Source organism: Sphaerodactylus townsendi, linkage group LG06 (genome assembly GCF_021028975.2).
Source record: "Sphaerodactylus townsendi isolate TG3544 linkage group LG06, MPM_Stown_v2.3, whole genome shotgun sequence".
Taxonomy (NCBI): domain Eukaryota; kingdom Metazoa; phylum Chordata; class Lepidosauria; order Squamata; family Sphaerodactylidae; genus Sphaerodactylus; species Sphaerodactylus townsendi.
Window position 1 is genome coordinate 24,167,092 of NC_059430.1, and position 19,046 is coordinate 24,186,137.

At 49.1% G+C, this 19,046-nt stretch overlaps 1 protein-coding gene across 4 annotated transcripts in view; it reads left to right on the plus strand.

Annotated features, from left to right (window-relative positions):
• Positions 1-13,337: 13,337 nt before the first annotated feature.
• CACNA2D4 (calcium voltage-gated channel auxiliary subunit alpha2delta 4) overlaps positions 13,338-19,046 on the plus strand; it is a 197,073-nt gene continuing 191,364 nt past the window's right edge. For all 4 annotated transcript variants that reach the window (XM_048499810.1, XM_048499812.1, XM_048499811.1 and 1 more), the window contains exon 1: positions 13,338-13,795. In XM_048499810.1, the coding sequence (XP_048355767.1) occupies positions 13,707-13,795 (89 nt within the window). In that variant the 5' untranslated portion in view covers positions 13,338-13,706. The remainder of the gene's footprint in view (positions 13,796-19,046) is intronic.

A 19,046-nucleotide genomic window follows, 5' to 3' on the forward strand; every position in this document is an offset into this window, starting at 1 on the left:
CCCCCCCACCCCCCCCCCCCCCCACCCCCCCCCCCCCCCACCCCCCCCCCCCCCCACCCCCCCCCCCCCCCACCCCCCCCCCCCCCCACCCCCCCCCCCCCCCACCCCCCCCCCCCCCCACCCCCCCCCCCCCCCACCCCCCCCCCCCCCCACCCCCCCCCCCCCCCACCCCCCCCCCCCCCCACCCCCCCCCCCCCCCACCCCCCCCCCCCCCCACCCCCCCCCCCCCCCACCCCCCCCCCCCCCCACCCCCCCCCCCCCCCACCCCCCCCCCCCCCCACCCCCCCCCCCCCCCACCCCCCCCCCCCCCCACCCCCCCCCCCCCCCACCCCCCCCCCCCCCCACCCCCCCCCCCCCCCACCCCCCCCCCCCCCCACCCCCCCCCCCCCCCACCCCCCCCCCCCCCCACCCCCCCCCCCCCCCACCCCCCCCCCCCCCCACCCCCCCCCCCCCCCACCCCCCCCCCCCCCCACCCCCCCCCCCCCCCACCCCCCCCCCCCCCCACCCCCCCCCCCCCCCACCCCCCCCCCCCCCCACCCCCCCCCCCCCCCACCCCCCCCCCCCCCCACCCCCCCCCCCCCCCACCCCCCCCCCCCCCCACCCCCCCCCCCCCCCACCCCCCCCCCCCCCCACCCCCCCCCCCCCCCACCCCCCCCCCCCCCCACCCCCCCCCCCCCCCACCCCCCCCCCCCCCCACCCCCCCCCCCCCCCACCCCCCCCCCCCCCCACCCCCCCCCCCCCCCACCCCCCCCCCCCCCCACCCCCCCCCCCCCCCACCCCCCCCCCCCCCCACCCCCCCCCCCCCCCACCCCCCCCCCCCCCCACCCCCCCCCCCCCCCACCCCCCCCCCCCCCCACCCCCCCCCCCCCCCACCCCCCCCCCCCCCCACCCCCCCCCCCCCCCACCCCCCCCCCCCCCCACCCCCCCCCCCCCCCACCCCCCCCCCCCCCCACCCCCCCCCCCCCCCACCCCCCCCCCCCCCCACCCCCCCCCCCCCCCACCCCCCCCCCCCCCCACCCCCCCCCCCCCCCACCCCCCCCCCCCCCCACCCCCCCCCCCCCCCACCCCCCCCCCCCCCCACCCCCCCCCCCCCCCACCCCCCCCCCCCCCCACCCCCCCCCCCCCCCACCCCCCCCCCCCCCCACCCCCCCCCCCCCCCACCCCCCCCCCCCCCCACCCCCCCCCCCCCCCACCCCCCCCCCCCCCCACCCCCCCCCCCCCCCACCCCCCCCCCCCCCCACCCCCCCCCCCCCCCACCCCCCCCCCCCCCCACCCCCCCCCCCCCCCACCCCCCCCCCCCCCCACCCCCCCCCCCCCCCACCCCCCCCCCCCCCCACCCCCCCCCCCCCCCACCCCCCCCCCCCCCCACCCCCCCCCCCCCCCACCCCCCCCCCCCCCCACCCCCCCCCCCCCCCACCCCCCCCCCCCCCCACCCCCCCCCCCCCCCACCCCCCCCCCCCCCCACCCCCCCCCCCCCCCACCCCCCCCCCCCCCCACCCCCCCCCCCCCCCACCCCCCCCCCCCCCCACCCCCCCCCCCCCCCACCCCCCCCCCCCCCCACCCCCCCCCCCCCCCACCCCCCCCCCCCCCCACCCCCCCCCCCCCCCACCCCCCCCCCCCCCCACCCCCCCCCCCCCCCACCCCCCCCCCCCCCCACCCCCCCCCCCCCCCACCCCCCCCCCCCCCCACCCCCCCCCCCCCCCACCCCCCCCCCCCCCCACCCCCCCCCCCCCCCACCCCCCCCCCCCCCCACCCCCCCCCCCCCCCACCCCCCCCCCCCCCCACCCCCCCCCCCCCCCACCCCCCCCCCCCCCCACCCCCCCCCCCCCCCACCCCCCCCCCCCCCCACCCCCCCCCCCCCCCACCCCCCCCCCCCCCCACCCCCCCCCCCCCCCACCCCCCCCCCCCCCCACCCCCCCCCCCCCCCACCCCCCCCCCCCCCCACCCCCCCCCCCCCCCACCCCCCCCCCCCCCCACCCCCCCCCCCCCCCACCCCCCCCCCCCCCCACCCCCCCCCCCCCCCACCCCCCCCCCCCCCCACCCCCCCCCCCCCCCACCCCCCCCCCCCCCCACCCCCCCCCCCCCCCACCCCCCCCCCCCCCCACCCCCCCCCCCCCCCACCCCCCCCCCCCCCCACCCCCCCCCCCCCCCACCCCCCCCCCCCCCCACCCCCCCCCCCCCCCACCAGGAGGAGAAGTCGATTTATGGCTACCAATCTTGATCCTCTTTGATCTGAGATTGCAAATGCCTTAGCAGACCTCACATCCTACATGTGAGCTCCCAAAGGCACCTGGTGGGCCACTGCGAGTAGCAGAGAGCTGGACTAGATGGACTTTGGTCTGATCCAGCTGGCTTGTTCTTATGTTCTTATGTTCTTATGAGACTGTGTGGAGGTGTTTCAATGCTCATGCCAGAAGCCTACAAGAATGGGGGGATTGGAGTGCTTGGTTTTAAGGGAAAAGATAAAGTGAGCATTACATAAACCTAGTGGAAGAGAGAGATCCAGAGGATGATCTAGAGATGGAAAATGAAATCAAGGAGGCATCCAAAGGTGATGAAGTAGTAATAATGGGAGACCTTAACTATCCTCATATTGACTGAGCCCCTTGGGGAAAGGGTGAAATAAAAATATGATAAACAAATAAAATAAATGTTCCAGTCAAGCTAAAGAGATAAAATTTGCAGACATCCTCACTGACTGTGCCCTTGAACAGATGGTTGTGCCAACCAGAGGGGAGGTGACATTGGATTTAATACTCAGTGGTCCTGCCAGAGACTTAGTGTGAGATGTGGATGTGGCTGAACGGATTGGCAGCAATGATCACAATGACATCAAATTGGCTATCTCTGATTTCAGTTCATCCTTACCCCCCTTCAAGGGACTTTTGTTATGCTCATTGTTATATCCATGTATATAAAGTGCTGTCAAGTCATTTTAGACTCAAGATGACACTGTGAATAAATGGCATCTAAAACATCCCATCAGCCAATGTGATTTTGGGCTGTATCCATAGGAGTTAAGTGTCAAGATCAAGGGATGTAATTGTACCACTTTATTTGCATTGGTTAGACCTCATTTGGAATACTGTGTACAGTTCTGGGCACCGCAATTCAAGAAGGATATTGACAAGCTGGAACAGGCCCAGAGGAGGCCAACCAAAATGGTAAAAGGTCTGGAATCCATGCTCTACAAGAGAGACTTAGGGAGTTGGGCATGTTTAGTTTGGTGAAGAGAAGGTTAAGAGGTGACATGATCGCCATGTTTAGATATTTGAAGGGATGTCATGTGGGTGAGGGAGCAAGCTTGTTTTCTGCTGCTCCAGAGACTAGGACCAGGAGTAATGGGTTGAAGGTGAAGGAAAAGAGATTCTACCTAAGCATCAGGAAAAACTTCCTGACAGTAAGGGCTGTTCGACAGTGGAATGCACTACCTCAGAGTGTGGTGGAATCTCCTTTTTTGGAGGTTTTTTAAAGAGAGGCTGGATGGCCATCTGTCAGGAGTGCCTTGATTGTGTGTTCCTGCATTGCAGGGGGTTGGACTTGATGGCCCTTGGGGTCTCTTCCAACTCTATGATTCTATGATTAATAGTCTTGTTTAGGTCTTGAAAACTGAGGCCTGTGGCTTCCTTTTTCGAGTTAATCCATCTCATATTGGGTCTTCCTCTTTTTCTGCTGCCTTCAATTTTTCCTAGCATTATTGTCTATTCCAGTGATTTTTGTCTTCATAATGAGACCAAAGTGCGATAGCCTCAGTTAAGTAATTTGAATTCTAGAGATAGTTTTGGCTTCATTTGATCTTCATTTGATCTTGAGTTGACTTTTTAGCAGTCCATAGTATCCATAAAGTTCTCCTCCAATGTCACATGAGCTCATAGTCACAGTAACGTTAAAAAAAGTCATAGTAGCAAACCGAAATTTGCTTGAAAATATGCATGAAAACTTGGGTCACAAATTAAAAACCTGATCCTTAGAAAAATTATTTGGTGGAGTCGAACAACCCTGCAGGTAGATTCTTGCTGCAGCCCCTACAAATCAGAACAGAGACTCACATGCTTTGTTTTGATCCTACCCTAGCCAACCTTTTATACTCTTCACAAATCTGGTTTTTTGCTGGCACTTCCATGGAATAAACATTACTCTCTCTCTCTTTTTAAAAAGGCATTCTCCCTTAGCAATTGAATCCCATTTTAGTTATGTTGTTGACATGAAGTGAAAGAGATTAGGTTTAGCCCTTTCATGGCTGTTAGATAAGGAACGCAAACGATTTTGCGGGGAGGAGGGAGGCTATTTTATAGCAGGCGGCAAAGCTGCCATTTACCCAACTAAAACAAAAATTAAACATCTGCTCTCACCATTTCTTTTTTTGCATTTTGTTTTAATCTTGTTAATGATGGGGAAATGCTTTTTTTTTTTTTGCTCCCTGTATTTTGTAAGCTCTGTGCTCACAGGGTCTATCCAGTTTTTTGCTCCGGGCTTTGTGTTGTTGCAGCTAATAACAACAATGGATATTCTATGTTTAAAACGTTGTTGGTGCCTGTTTTTACCCTGGAATGCATAGGCACACCTAAATTTAGATCTGAGTAGTGTTTTTTTTGAGGGGACGGGGAACACTGCCAATGGGCATTAATTAGCATGGACTCCTTAAGGTTTGTTCTATTAACGTGAGCAAATCTACAGTTTATTACCAAATAGTAAAAAAAAAAGAATTTTTTTCAGATGAACTAAGAGGAACACTGGAGGTTACAGTTACTGCATTCATGAGAGTCTAGCTCAGAATACTTAAAACATGTTTTAATTTCAATGTTTATACTATAACCTGCTTTCTAAACTCGCTGGAAATAGACATGTTGTTAAACTGATTCTCCACAAGTACCTACATACTTGCTCTTGCTGTAAATAATGGTCAAAGGTCCAGCTTCAGTTTATTGACCAGAGGTGGAGCTTGTGGGGGCGAGGAGCAGACCCAACTGTACAAAACTAGAGCCGGTCAGCTTTGGGGGCTCAGTTTGCTGCTGGCATTTAGACTTGTGGCCAGCTTTAAATTTCAGGATGAAAGCTGGACTTGGCAGTGCCTGGGCTGAGCCCCCAGGGTGCTGTTTAAGCAGAGGTGGGATCCAGCAGGTTCTCACAGGTTCCCAAGAGTAGGTTACTAAATATTTGTGTGTGCCGAGAGGGGGTTACTAATTGGTGATTTTGCCACGTGATTTTTGCCTTAGTTACGCCCCTCCTCTCAGCAGTAGCGCACAGAACTTGAAGCAGTCTAGCAGGAGGTGCACCGGCGTGTGTGGCAGCCTGCGCCTGCGCCAGCGTGCATTCGTTTCCCGCCCAAGGACTGGCACAGCAGCTGCATCCTTGCCACTGCCCCACCCCCGGAATGCCCGGCCACGCCCCCATCATGCCCCGCCCATCCCCATTGGCGCTACGCCACAGTTTGAATCCCACCACCATGGGAACCTGTTACTAAAATTTTTGGATCCCACCACTGTGTTTAAGTGAGCAATGCCCCTGGAGCCCACCCTCAAAAGCTGCCCTTTTCTCCAGTGGAACTGACCTCTCTCATCTGGAGATCAGCTGTCATTTTTAGAGATCTCCAGGCTCCACAGGGAAGAAGAAGAAGAGAAGAAGAGTTTGGATTTATATCCCCCCTTTCTCTCCTGTAGGAGGCTCAAAGGGGCTTACAATCTCCTTGCCCTTCCCCCCTCACAACAAACACCCTGTGAGGTGGGTGGGGCTGAGAGAGCTCCGAAAAGCTGTGACTAGCCCAAGGTCACCCAGCTGGTGTGTGTGGGAGTGCACAGACTTATCTGTAAATGTAACGCTGCACCGATTATGCTTAAAGTACTATTGTACCATTTATTTACTAACATTAAAGGTTCTTTGTTTTTTAATCTCACTTATACACTTATTGTCTGGCACACATAAATAGGATTGACCACACGACGTAACATTCACGTACATAGAAAACTAATTAGGATATACACTCTCCTTTGCATAGTTGCTTGGGCTCCTTTTGATAATGGTGGACCCACCTGGAAGTTGGCAATCCCATGGAGGAGAGGCTGAAAAATGAAGCCTACACTGACTTACTGGAAGCTGGCATGAGGGGGAAATAATAGATGAATTGATAAGTAATGTAGATAAAATGACTTTTTCTAGTCCTGAGGTAAATTTTGGAAGGCAGAATTAGTTAATTGTGCCATTTATTTGTTTGTCATATTTGTACCCCACAAGCAAGGCTCAGGTTGTCTAACAACAAAGTAAAATACAATTCAGTAGACAATTAACTGATAGAGCAGCAAAGGTTTTCACTTCAGAAGACACAATCTTCCCCTTCATTTTTTTATTCACCTCACTGCTAATACCCCCTCTTCCCATGTTCATTCGGTTTCTCCTTAAGTTTCAGGGAGGAAATTAAGGCCAGGGATTATATTACCTTGTAAAATTTTGTGTATGTAATACTTGAATGTGCCCTGAGTAAGAACAACTTCCTGGTGAATGGATAAGGCCAGTAAAACTTTCTGAATCAAACTTAGATTTGATTCAGTGGCAGTTCCTCTGAAAGGAAAATTTCGATTAGAAGCTATTGCCATGGCACCCCTCTTCAAGACACAATGACAAGCTGAGTAATATACATTTGCCATTGTGCGGAATTCCTTTTCACAGTTACCTGCATTTAGCTGGATTTGGGTTGTTGTTAGATTTTCAGAGAGGCAGTGATAATTGCAGAGATACTTAGACATGAACACATTGAATTAAGCATATTCCAGATCATTTTCTATTATTTTCCTCCTTATTTTCTGTTGATTTTTTCTGTTCTGCATGGTATTTTCAATTCCTCTCATGTCTGAATTTCATTAACATGCCATTTTCTTTCTCTCTTGCAAAAGACTGATGAGGAACTTAAATAAGAGGGATTTCACACTGATGGCTGTGTTCTCTCCCGGGATGCTTCCTGCAAGCTCAACCTCCTGCCGTGGACCATTACTCTTCCATTCAGCCTTTCAGACAGCCTTGAAAGTACAAAGCAGGGCTCCTGCACAGGCCATTTTTAAAAATTAATTTTCTTTTAGACTGTAAATGAGCTAGTAGGAGCAGTGAAACGAGCAAAATGGGTCCCATCTTTTGTAAAGGGACAGCTCGAAATAACAGTTTGTCTTGGAGTCACAGAAGGGTAGCCATGTTAGTTTGTTGCACCAGGAATGATGGAAGACCACTTGGGTGCCTTAAGACCAACCATTTTTATAAGCTACATGGAAAAATCGAGGCGTTGTTTGAATGGCGTTTGGACTGTAACTTTGCAATGTGATGACCATCCGTTGTTCTGGTCTTTTTGCCAGGATGCAAGTGTTGCAACCTATCACTGTCAACAGTTTACCAGCAGCACAGCATCTACAACAAATGCTCTTCGTCTGCTGATTAATCCCACCCAGGGGAGAGCCTTGGCTACTGCAAGATGTAATGTGCTGCCATCAGCTCTGCTGGAGGGAAGATTTAAGAATATGGAACATTCTAAAAGAGTTTGTTCATGTGATATGACTACGGTTGAAACACTTGACCATTCTTTGTTTCTATGCCCTAAATACAATAAGATACGCATGAAATACATGAATTCCATTTTCTTGCAGTGTTCTCAGTGGCATGAGTGCTATAAGATACCCAATCTCCTGAACAGCTCTGATGTACTCTTCTGTGAAACTGTTGCAAATTTTATACTGGAAATTAGTAATTTTAACTGTATTTCTTAACCTTGTCTTGTTTTAAAAATTTGTCCTGTTTTATATGCCAATAAAGGCTTGTGTTGTTACAACAAATGCTGGTACGGAGGTTTTAGTCTAAAGCATGACCTGAAAAATTTCCTTTTTTTCTCTCCTCAAAAATGTGCTTATTTTGTAACATGCAACCTGATGATGGGCTTTTTAAAAGTAATATTCTGTTTGTAAAAAACATACCAATATAAGAATATATAAACAGTTATGCAAAGAATAAGAACAGAGAATGAACTACACTTATTTACAATTCTAAATATAAAAAGAGAGGTAATAGAATTATACGAGAGATGGTCTATGTAAGCACAAGTTTTCAGTCACATTATTACTGTTTTCCACTTATTTTTTCTCTTTACCAGCACAAACATCACAATATTAGCACCTACACATTATAAAATTATCTATATGTGTATTACACTGCATACATTTCAATTCATGATTTCTTTAATATTTTAATAGGAGAAATAACATTTCCATTTGTCTTGGAATTCTTGAACAGGTCTTTTATTTTTTTAAAAAATAAAATTTATTGAAATGTTAAAAAAGAGGTGGTTTACACAGATATGTAACAAAAACTTATACCATATGTGGTTACAATACCACACAAATATCTAACATTATAACTCATTTTATACAACAAAATTAAAGGACTTCCTTGCTGTACTTCAGGAGTAATTTTCTTTTGATTATTCATTAATCCTTCCTTAATGGATAAGTTCTTTGATCAACTTCAATAGTGTTACATTCTTAAGTGTTTTATACATTTGTATTTAACCCTTTCAATTTAACTTACTTCTAAGATTAATTAATCTATTACATATCTATTTCCTAATTTCAAATATAAAAAGTGTTAATGTATTTAAAAGAAACATTCAAAATTAATTGTTATTCTTATTATTATTTTTAAATTAAAAAAATTGTGTACATAAAATCTTTTAGGTCTTTTATTGACTAAGCTTGTTAATTTCACCATTGTCACTTACTCCCTTGGTTCATTTTCCCAATTCTCCACCGCAGGGCATTCATCCATCTTCTAGTTTGTTGCATGAACCACTCTAGCTGCAGCCGTCAAATACAGAAATATTTTCTCAAGAGTTTTTTGAAATATTCTTTGTTAATATGCCTAATAATGGACTTGAAAAGCAGGGCTGTGGCTCAATGGAAGAGATTCTGCTTTGCATGCAGATGGTCCAAGCTTCAGTCCTCAACATCTCCAGCTAAAAGGATCTGGTAGTAGTTGATGTGAAATACCCTTACTGGGGATCCTGGAAAACCACTGTCAGTGAGTAAATGCTGACCTTAGGGTCCCCCAGGAATTCAAAACTTCAGGTATAAATTTCCACTGGAGGAAATGGTTGCTTTGGAGGTGGACTCTATGGCATTGTAGTACCCCAATGAAGTCCCCATCCTTCCCAGGCTCCATCCCAAAATCTCTAGGGCAGGGGTCTGCAACCTGCGGCTCTCCAGATGTTCATGGACTACAATTCCCATCAGCCCCCATCAGCATGGTCAATTGGCCATGCTGGCAGGGGCTGATGGGATTTGTAGTCCACGAACATCTGGAGAGTCACAGGTTGCAGACCCCTGCTCTAGGGTTCCTAACCTAGATCTGGCATGCCTACCCCCCCTCATTCCCCACTGGTGGCCAGGGGTCCTTACAGACCTTGATGGACTCATGATCTGATTCAGTATAAGGCAGCCTCATATGTGAAGAATTTTGTTGACATCACAAACTTACTTAATGTCTCAAGTCATTTTGACTGTAACCTGATAAAACATATTACATGGATTCTGGATGTCGCTTGATTCAATAATTGTTGGTTACAACTTCATTTACTTACAGCCTAGGAAGGACTGGCTGGCACAGCTCTGAATTCTGCACACATCAGAGCCTACTTTAACAGACACCTCTGGAAATGGGAAAAGTTGAATAGCTTTGAAGAGAAGCAGTGTTGCCTCATCTTCTGCATTATTCTAATTACCCTGGTCTATTATTTCCAACCTTTGCCAGGCAATCAAAGTCAGTGTCCTTAGAAGGGTGTAAAAGCTTGTGATAGCACATAATTACTATAAACTGATCTTATTTATTGTGGGCATCTCCCCACCATCCCTGCAAAGTACTACTCACAGAGCAAAGAAGCACACTGAGGTTAGCAGGCAGACTTTAATGGCAAGCCATTTACACTACACTTTCAAACTTCTCAACTCTCTCCTTCCTTCCCTTCCCTTCCTCCCTTGTGTTCTTTTTATCTCTCCAAAAGGGTTCCTCCCTCCTTGGGGCTCCCTATTCCAGACTACTAATGGTTGCTGGGCGGTCTGTCAAACCCTGCTGGCTCAGGATTGGCCACTCAAGACTCTGGGACCTCCTCCTTGATTGCAGCCTGGCTTGGGTTGTGCCGGCTGCCAAGGACGTAGGTAAGTGGGGGGGGGGGGGGGGGGCCCGGGTTCAAACTCCTGTGAAGGTGTGGGGTAAAGCCCCTATAGCAGAATAGCATAATATACTGGAACAACTGTAGGAAGTTAGATTTCACACAGCAGCTCTGCTTCATAGAAGTGGTCCTACTTTATTAGTTCCCAAGTATAGCTCACTCCAGCAAAGTGCTTCGCAAGGCAAAGCAAAGACAAGTGTCTCATAGTCCTGGGTACACTGCAGCCTTATATCTGGTTTACTGGGCTATCACAGTCCATTGCCAGTCAATCCCAGAATGAGGCTGTCAGGTGTTACCTGTCAGTTAGCTGTCTGTTAGATTTTGACAACTCCCCCATTACATGTCCAAAGCTCCGCCCCCTGTGGTGTTTTTTTAGTGTTTTTTTTCCAGTTTTGGCCTGTAAGAGGCACAGCTTTTAGACTAGCAGCACCAAAATTTCAGGGAGTTTTTGGGAGACTCACCTTATGATACCATCCAGGTTTGGTGACGTTTGGCTTGGGGGGTTCAAAATTTTGGACTCCCAAAGAGGGTGCCCCCATTCCCCATTGTTTCCAATGGTGCTGCTAGCTTAACAATTGCACCCCTGACAGCAGGCAACCCCAAATTTCCCCAGATTCTCCTTTTAAATCCACCCCCTTTGGCATGGATTTAGAATCTGAGTACCCCAGTTTAAACATTGAAAGTGATGCTGTTTCAGGGTGGGGGGAGAATCCACCACAAAACAGCATCACTTTCAATGTTGTTTTAACTGAAGGCCCCAGATTCTCCCTTTAAGATGGATTTAAAAGGAGAATCTGGGCTCCCTAGTTTAAACACCACTGAAAGTGATGCTGTTTGGGAGTGAATTCCAGCATCACAGTGGCTGCCCATGGGGGTGGGCGCAAAACTCAGATTTGGCACCAGGTTCCATTTTCCCTAGCTATGCCTCTGCCTGGAGGGGAGGGCAAAAGGGGTTGCCAGCTAGGAGCCCAGCCGGTGGAGGAGGGGGAGGGGGGCGGGGAATCTGCCATCCCTGGCCTTGGAGAGCTGCTTTTATAAGCACTGAGGCTGGGGGTGAGGCTTGGGGAGGCCACGCACCCAGGAGCGGGTGGGGTGTGGCCCCGCCCTCGAACCTACTCCATTAAAAATCTATACCTACGTCACTGCCGGCTGCCCCACTCCGTGGAAATGCTGAGGCCTCTTAATTGCAGCTTGGTTGGAGTTGTGCTGGCCCCACCCTTCTCAGTAGAACAGCTGAGGCCTGCTCCTACTACCCAGGTAATCCTGCCAGTTCCCCGCAGCTTCTCCTCGCTTTTGACTTCCAGAAGGTTGTGGTGTTTGCTGGTAAGTCTGGGGGCGGGCGGGGTTGCCACTTTCGGAGCATCCTTCAGTACCTGAGCAGTCATCTGGGTAAGGAAGCACGGTGGGGAAGACTGCAAAGTGCTGGGAGGCAGCCCCTTTTCTGGACCTTTTTGTATTTTATTTCAGGAAGAGGCTGCTCATAATCTTGCCTACTCCTACAACCACCTCTGCAGCCCCTGCCTAGAGAATGGTATAACAGCCTGCTACCAGGGACTGTAAAGGAATGAGCTATTTATCCCTTTGGCCTGCAGATTGCCAGTTTTTCTTAATTTTGATTAACACATGTTTTTAGGTGGTGTGTTTCCCACCAAGATCAGTTGCTGCTCTAGAGAATTTTTATTTATTTTTGGCATGGTTGGAACAAGAGGTGTGGGCGAGGTCAAGAAGGGACTGAGTTCCTTCCTGCAGTCTTTTAATAATAGTGGCGTGTCTTGATGTATTTGGGTCATGAGTTATACCTTTTTACATTGCTTATGACTTAACAGGTAGTGTAAGTTGCTTTAGGTCCACGTGGCAAGCAGCATATACATATTCTAAATAAATAAAAAAAATATGCCTGGCTTTCTCCCTCAACTCAGGATCTTGCAATATGTGAAAGTTAAACTTGTAAAGGCAAGCATTTAAACAAATTAAACATTTTGTTTTATTGATGTTCTACAAATTGCTGTGTTTGTAATACTTCCTACTAGTTCTGGTGTGCGAATAACGTTTTGCTCAGTGGGAAAATATTGTGGGAGTAGTACTGAGATAAATGTAAGATGTCTGCCACAGAAGCACTGCCTTCAGCTTCAGGAAAGATGTTTGGATCTCCCACAAAGATAAGTAGTTCGTGGTGTAGGTGTGTTGGATCCTGGGAATGCCAGGATCAGATCCTTACACTGCAATGAAACATGCTGGGTGGTTTTGGGCCAGTCAATTTCTTTCAGCCTAACTGTTCTCACAGGGTTGTTGTGAAAATAAAGTGGGGGAGAAAAGCACAGTTTATACCACCCAGAGCTTCTTGGATAAAGAGTGGGATAAAAATGTGCTAAATAACTAAACAAACTTGCATATTTGTTACACTATAAATTAGTCACCCAAAATGCCTTTACATATACACTGTGCAGTCAAGTCTCAACCAACAAGGAGCTTTTAAGTCAAGTGAAATGCAGAGGCGGTTTACGACTGCCGTCCTCTGCAGCATCTTCCTTGGTGGTCTCCCATCCAAATAGCGACTCTGCTTAGCTTCCAAGATTTGCCAAGTTCAGGCTACGCCATGCTGCCTTCCCAAAATGCCTTTACAATAGAATGAAGCCAGTGATAGTGAGCATCATATTATATAACCGGTAACTGCAATATAAAAGCACAGTGAGTTGTTTGTGCTCCCGTGATGTACATTTTTTCTTTGTCTTATTGTAATTGTACAGATCCAGTGAACAATGAGATACTGCCAAGGAGATGACGAGAGGCTGGAGTCACAGAAGTAAATTATGGAACCACGGTAGACAGGGATGCTGTTTCAGGACCAAATGCTGCTCCGTGGGGATCAAAGGTCAGGAAGCTTTTTTATTTTTGAAGTCAAGATGGTGCGTCCCCTTAAATAGGCTCGGAGTTGGCTAGTTCCAGGCTCTGATTGGACAGACTGATGCCTGTCTTCAGAAATCAGAGTAATCCTAGCTGATTTTATCCCACTCCGGTTCCCTAAATCTGCTGCTGCTGCTGCTCTACGAGGGGATTAAAGGGCTGGCAGTGGATTATGTAGATATTGCTTCTTCTGCTGATTGCAGAGTCTCCCTTCTAGCTTGTCATTCCTGCAGGGCAGAGACCCTGGACTTACACCCACCGGTCTCCTTGGCAGCCATGGGGCAGTGGATTTCCTTGGGTTTCCCCAACCGACTGCATCCAGCAACTTGTTGGTGAACTTTTAGCTGCCGCTGCTGGTCTCCCCCAGGGGAGCTGCAGCCCATTTGCAAAGGAGGGCGAAAGAGAAGTGATGCCATAGCCTCTCGACAGGATGCGAGCATGAGAACATAGAAATTACAGGGTGTTTGATTCTCCACCCTCATCCCAACCAAGCACCATGCTGCGGCCTACTTCCCTGATGCCACGGCCATACTTAGAGAAGGACGATTGGTAAAGAATCTCAGTGTCTGTGCAAGTGATCCTGCTGCTGGTAGTTTTGGTGTGGAGGATGCTGCCGGGCTTGTTCCTGTGGCTTTTCCTCTCATATAACTGCCTCCTGCCACTCACGGAGTCCCAGACAAAGATACCAATTGAAACGTAAGTGCTGTACCCTTTCCCCTCATAGAGCCCCCTGTGTGTGCTACATAAAGCCTCCTGTCATCCCCATTCTGACTCTGTGGTTATTTATATGTGTCCTCTCATAAGAGTGTGGCCCTTTCCTTTCACTGGAAAAGGCTTGGAATTGCCTGCCTTGCCTGGCCATACCCTTTTGGTGCTGCTTCTACTAGATGTACTGTATGTATACTTATCACACTTGTGCCCCTTCTCAGTCTGGTGTTGGGCTGCCCCCTTTGCTAGGACTGTCAACGTCGGGTTGGGAAATCCCTAGAGATGCGGCAATAGAGTCTAGGGAGGCCACAGTTTGGGGAGGAGAGGGGACCTCAGCTGCATAAATTGCCATGAAATGTGCTTTCAAAGTAGCCATTTTCTCCATGGAATTTTTTTTTGTTAGCTGGAGATCAGTTGTAATTCCACGAGTTCTCCAGGCCCTATCTGGAAGCTAGCGACCCTACCCTTTCCCTTTCTGTACCCGTCACGAATCATGCCCTTCTGTAAGGTGATTTACAGTGGCCCACATCTAATTAAACATAATGCACTTTAAAAAAATCAATTTAACATTTACTTGCTAGTATGCAGGGAAATTGCTGTGCAAACAGACTCTGCAACTCCCCCGCACAGACTTCCTTTTGGGTGCTGCAATCCTATGATGTCAGGGAAACCCAGATGGAATCAGGCAGTCGCTATGTGGAACTCTAGTGTCCGCAGGCCATTAAACCATAGAGGCTAAAAGGAGTCAGTTCTACTAGATTCAGGCTGCAAGGCAGGGTTGTTGTTAACTCCTGATCAGATGGCAAGTTGGGCAGGGAAGTGGTAAAGACAAATAGGCTAGGGTCTGACATATAAGAGAAAATAATGTAACTTTCCCCTTCTCAGTGTAATTAGTGTATTCAACCAAATGCCTAATTTCAAACCAAAAGCAAAAATACTGAGCTGACCAGTAAAATAGCTAGCAGCCTGACAGTTGTTCGTTGGAATAAATCAGAGATCACATCTCTAAAAATTAGAAAATATTCCTTTTCACAGTAACTATGGGAGTAGGTTGTTCCTTTCATGTTACAAGCACCATTTTCGTAACAGCTTCCCCCAGTGTAGTGCTATGGTCACAGCCCCTTTTTAACCCCTTATCCCACAACTTCCTTGAATGGCTGTGGTGTCAGAAATGATGCTTAGGTTTGGTTGACTGGGGATGAGGTCTGTGGAGAGTGATTGGCCAATCTCCAGGTGGTTTCTGGAGTTCTGGATGAGAAAGTTCATATGACTGAATGCTCTGTCATACAACAGAAAAAGTAATATCCATGCATACCACGTAGCAGAACCCTTCTTCTAGTTAACTAGTTTCTGTGTGGAAATATATTTTTTTTAAAAGAAGATTGAATCATGTGAGAACCCAACTGCAATCTGGTACAGGCTAAATATAGGTTTATTATCTCAAAAAAAGTAGGTCATAATGTCACATACTGTTAGAAGATGGCAAGAGGCAGAATGTTGGGAAAGGACCGGAGTATTGTGTTTTGCCTCTCACAGAAATAAGCACTTTGCATTTGCCTGTCTTCCGCAAGTTGATTCGGTAAATCCACTTCTTACTCACGTCACAGCGTCTTTCTGGTAGTATTTACTTTATAAGGCAATTGTGAAAGATTGTCCAGGCCCTGTTTGGAACTGGAGTAGAGTCATATTGTGCCATACCGTAGCTGTTGTGGTGTAATAGTGAGACTGTCAGACTAAGATTTGGAAGACCCAGGCTTGAATCCTCATTCTACCCTGGAAGCTTGCTGGGTAATCTTGGGTCAGTAAATCTCTTTGGCCTAACTCACCTCACAGCGTTGTTATGAGGGTAAAACCAGATGGAGGGGAGGATTGATGCTTGTGAGCCATTTTGGCTCCCCATTGGAAAAAAACTGGGGACTATCTAAAGTAAACATCTCTACTTCAGAAAGATGGGGAGGATAAGTGGTAACACAGACCCAGCTTTAAAGAGAAAAAGCAATGGGTGATAAACCTAACCTCATCATATCCAGAAAAAGATATATCCAGCAAGTGAGTTCTTACAAAGTATTTAAAACAAAAACTGATTTGTTTGTAGAAATTTGCCTCACAACTTACAGGGGGCATCTCATTTTCCCCCTCCCTCTCTAACTATTTCCTTTTCTCCTTCCATGGCATGCCCCCCCCCCCCGTCTCTCCCACTTTCCTGCTTCCTACTATCCTCCCCAGTGATTATCAGATCACCTTTATCTGCCCCAATTTTGAACTTTCTCCCTTCCTTTCCCTACTCAGCAACCTTACTCAGTTGCTGTGTTGAGTCAGGCCCTGTTGTGTGGTACCAGCTGCTGGTCTGGTTTAATATGTGCTATGTACAGTAGTGGGGCCTACAGTCTGGTTTCCTTTACTAAATCACCTTCTTGAACCACTGCATTATAACACAGTCCTATTGCTGTTACAAAAATGTCCTCTCAAACAATTCTGTTTTACATTGTTTGTAGAATGCCACAGAAGCACAGGGGTCTACCTGACCTTCTCAGTTCACAAGTTGGAGAGCAGAGAATCCATGTGTAGAGGCAGTGTAGAGGCTGGTACCAGAAGACCTTATTCAGATGAGCAGGGAATGGGGAGAAAGGTGGTCCTGCAGATATGTGAAAAATCATTAAGGGCTTTTATATGTAATAGTATCTTGAACTGAACCTAGTCACTTATGGGCAGACAATGACATGACTGCAGAGTAAGTGTAATATGCATGTTCCACCTACAACCACCACCACCACCTTTATTAGGCATATAAATCCACCTAGTTCCCGCAGTAGTCAAACTGCAGCATTTCGTGGCAATTGGTTGACTTCAAGGACAGACCTATCTAAGTGCATTACAGGCAGAGGTGGGATCCAGCAGGTTCTCACAGGTTCCCGAGAGTAGGTTACTAATTATTTGTGTGTGCCGAGAGGGGGTTACTAATTGGTGATTTTGCCACGTGATTTTTGCCTTAGTTACGCCCCTCCTCTCAGCAGTAGCGCGCAGAACTTGAAGCAGTCTAGCAGGAGGTGCACCGGCGTGCGTGGCAGCCTGTGCCTGCGTGCATTCGTTTCCCGCCCAAGGACCGGCGCAGCGGCTACGTCCTTGCCACAGCCCCGCCCAGGAATGCCCCGCCCCCAGAATGCCTGGCCATGCCCCTGTCATGCCACGCCCAGCCCCATTGGCGCTATGCCACAGTTTGAATCCCACCACCATGGGAACCTGTTACTAAAATTTTTGGATCCCACCACTGATTACGGGTCCATTCCGCACAAACCAAATAAAACGTTTTGAGGTAGCATGGAGAAAAGCCTAACAGTAGCTGGTTAAGTTCGTTAGCTGAAGATCAACGTGACTCAGCTGCGACCAGTGAACTAAATGTTACATTCCAATGATCCTTTGAAATCATTTGCACCTGATGATTGCATGCTGGGAGAAATTTTCAAAGAGTGAACATTCTATCTGTGGCAGTTAAACAGTCAAAGAGTGAACTCACAATATATGGATTGACTACTAGCAGCTCTCTCTATGCGGGGTTATTGTTCTGCTAGAACTTGGAATCTGAAACCGATAAAACTGTAATTACATACAAAAGAGTTACTTTGTTTAATTTATAAGGTAACCAATTTGGGCTTCAGATAAATTTATTTGCTGTTACTTACTGCTTAAGAAACGAAGCTAACGCTACCATCGCTAACCATTTTAAGGCTATTAATATATGGTCAGCCTTGATTTTTGATGGTATTGATTTTATATTAGCTGACTATATGTTCTGTTTGCAAATGCTGTTTTAATCATTGAGGAATGTGGACCTCAATAAAATTCGAGAATATTTTTTAAAATATTTATTTATTTATTTATTTATGCTTCAAATTTCTATCCCACCCCGCCCCGTCCCCGAAGGCTCTGAGTCCTTCGTGACAACCAAATCAGACTCCACGCAGTGGCGGGGAGTTCCTCTTGCTGTACAGGTAGGAAATACAATGTTTACTCCAGGGAGTTCCACATGGTTTTTAGTCCAAAACATTTTTTCCTGCCTGGAAATGTTTTATTTGCATGCTGTTCCCGAGTAATTCTTTTTTGAAAATGTTTTGAAAACATTTTCACTTGCTGTACGATCTCTTTAAAACATTTCCCACAGCTTTCTGCAGTCCCCGACTTCCTCGTCAGTGTCATTTTCTGAGCTTGCTGTCTCGCATTGTATTTCTGTAAGGTTTTGTTTAAAAAATTTTTGGAGGGTGGGTTGTGTTTATGTAACTGGCACAGCCCCTAGAGAGTTGCAGCATGAGCTTTGAAGCTTCCTAGCTCCAAATCTAAGAAGATGTTAAAAAATTGGAATGACCACAAAATGGCATCCAGGAAGTGTTTTTGAGGGAATGAGTATGGACAAATGATGTTTTCAGGAGCTTGTGCGGTATGAGTCACAATCACAATTCAAAACCATTGTTTTGTCTATTTCATCCTGAGGGACCAGGACACTAAGATTGTTTTCAGACAGAATTGGTGATAGAGTAGCAGAACTGGTAACATCCTAGAGGGGAAAACATCTGCTCTTTAGTGGAGGCTTAATGTGTGGAAATGGTCAGTGTGGAAATGGCAATAGACTCAGTCTTCCGCTTCAGTGTCTGCAATCATGGGCCCTTTCCCCACTTACCCTTTTCTGAGGGTTGCTGCGCGCAATTCCCAGCGCGCAGCATCCCTGGCGTGCTCCCGGGCGTCCCCACGACTCCGCGCTCTGCGCGGGGTCATCAAAAGGCACCCTTTGAAAGAGCGCCAAGAATGCCTCACGCTGAGGGGCGCGACAGCAGCAGCGTCGGGGCGGCTGCGCTGTCGCTGCCCCTCTCAGTGGGGAGTGCCAAGGGACCCAGCGCTACTTTCCTCCAGTAGCGCGGGGCTTAAGGTAAGTAGGGAAAGGGCCATGGTTACAACCCAGCCTTCCACTGTTCACAATAAAATGTCTTAACTAATCATGCAGCTGAGCTAATCATACAGCTAATAAGAATCTTGTAAGAAAACCAGTACTTTCTTTCTGCTTCCTGTGTGTGTATTTGTGTGTATTCATGCGCGCACCCATGTTTGCAGGGGGTAGAAAGGCAGCCGTTCAGAGTGAGGTATTTTTGGGAGTGATTAAAGTAAAGAACAGCTTTTTGCCTCCAAGGATAAATATTGCACAAAAAGACAATTTAGCCTCAAAAAACTGTGAGGTATGAAAGATTTGGCT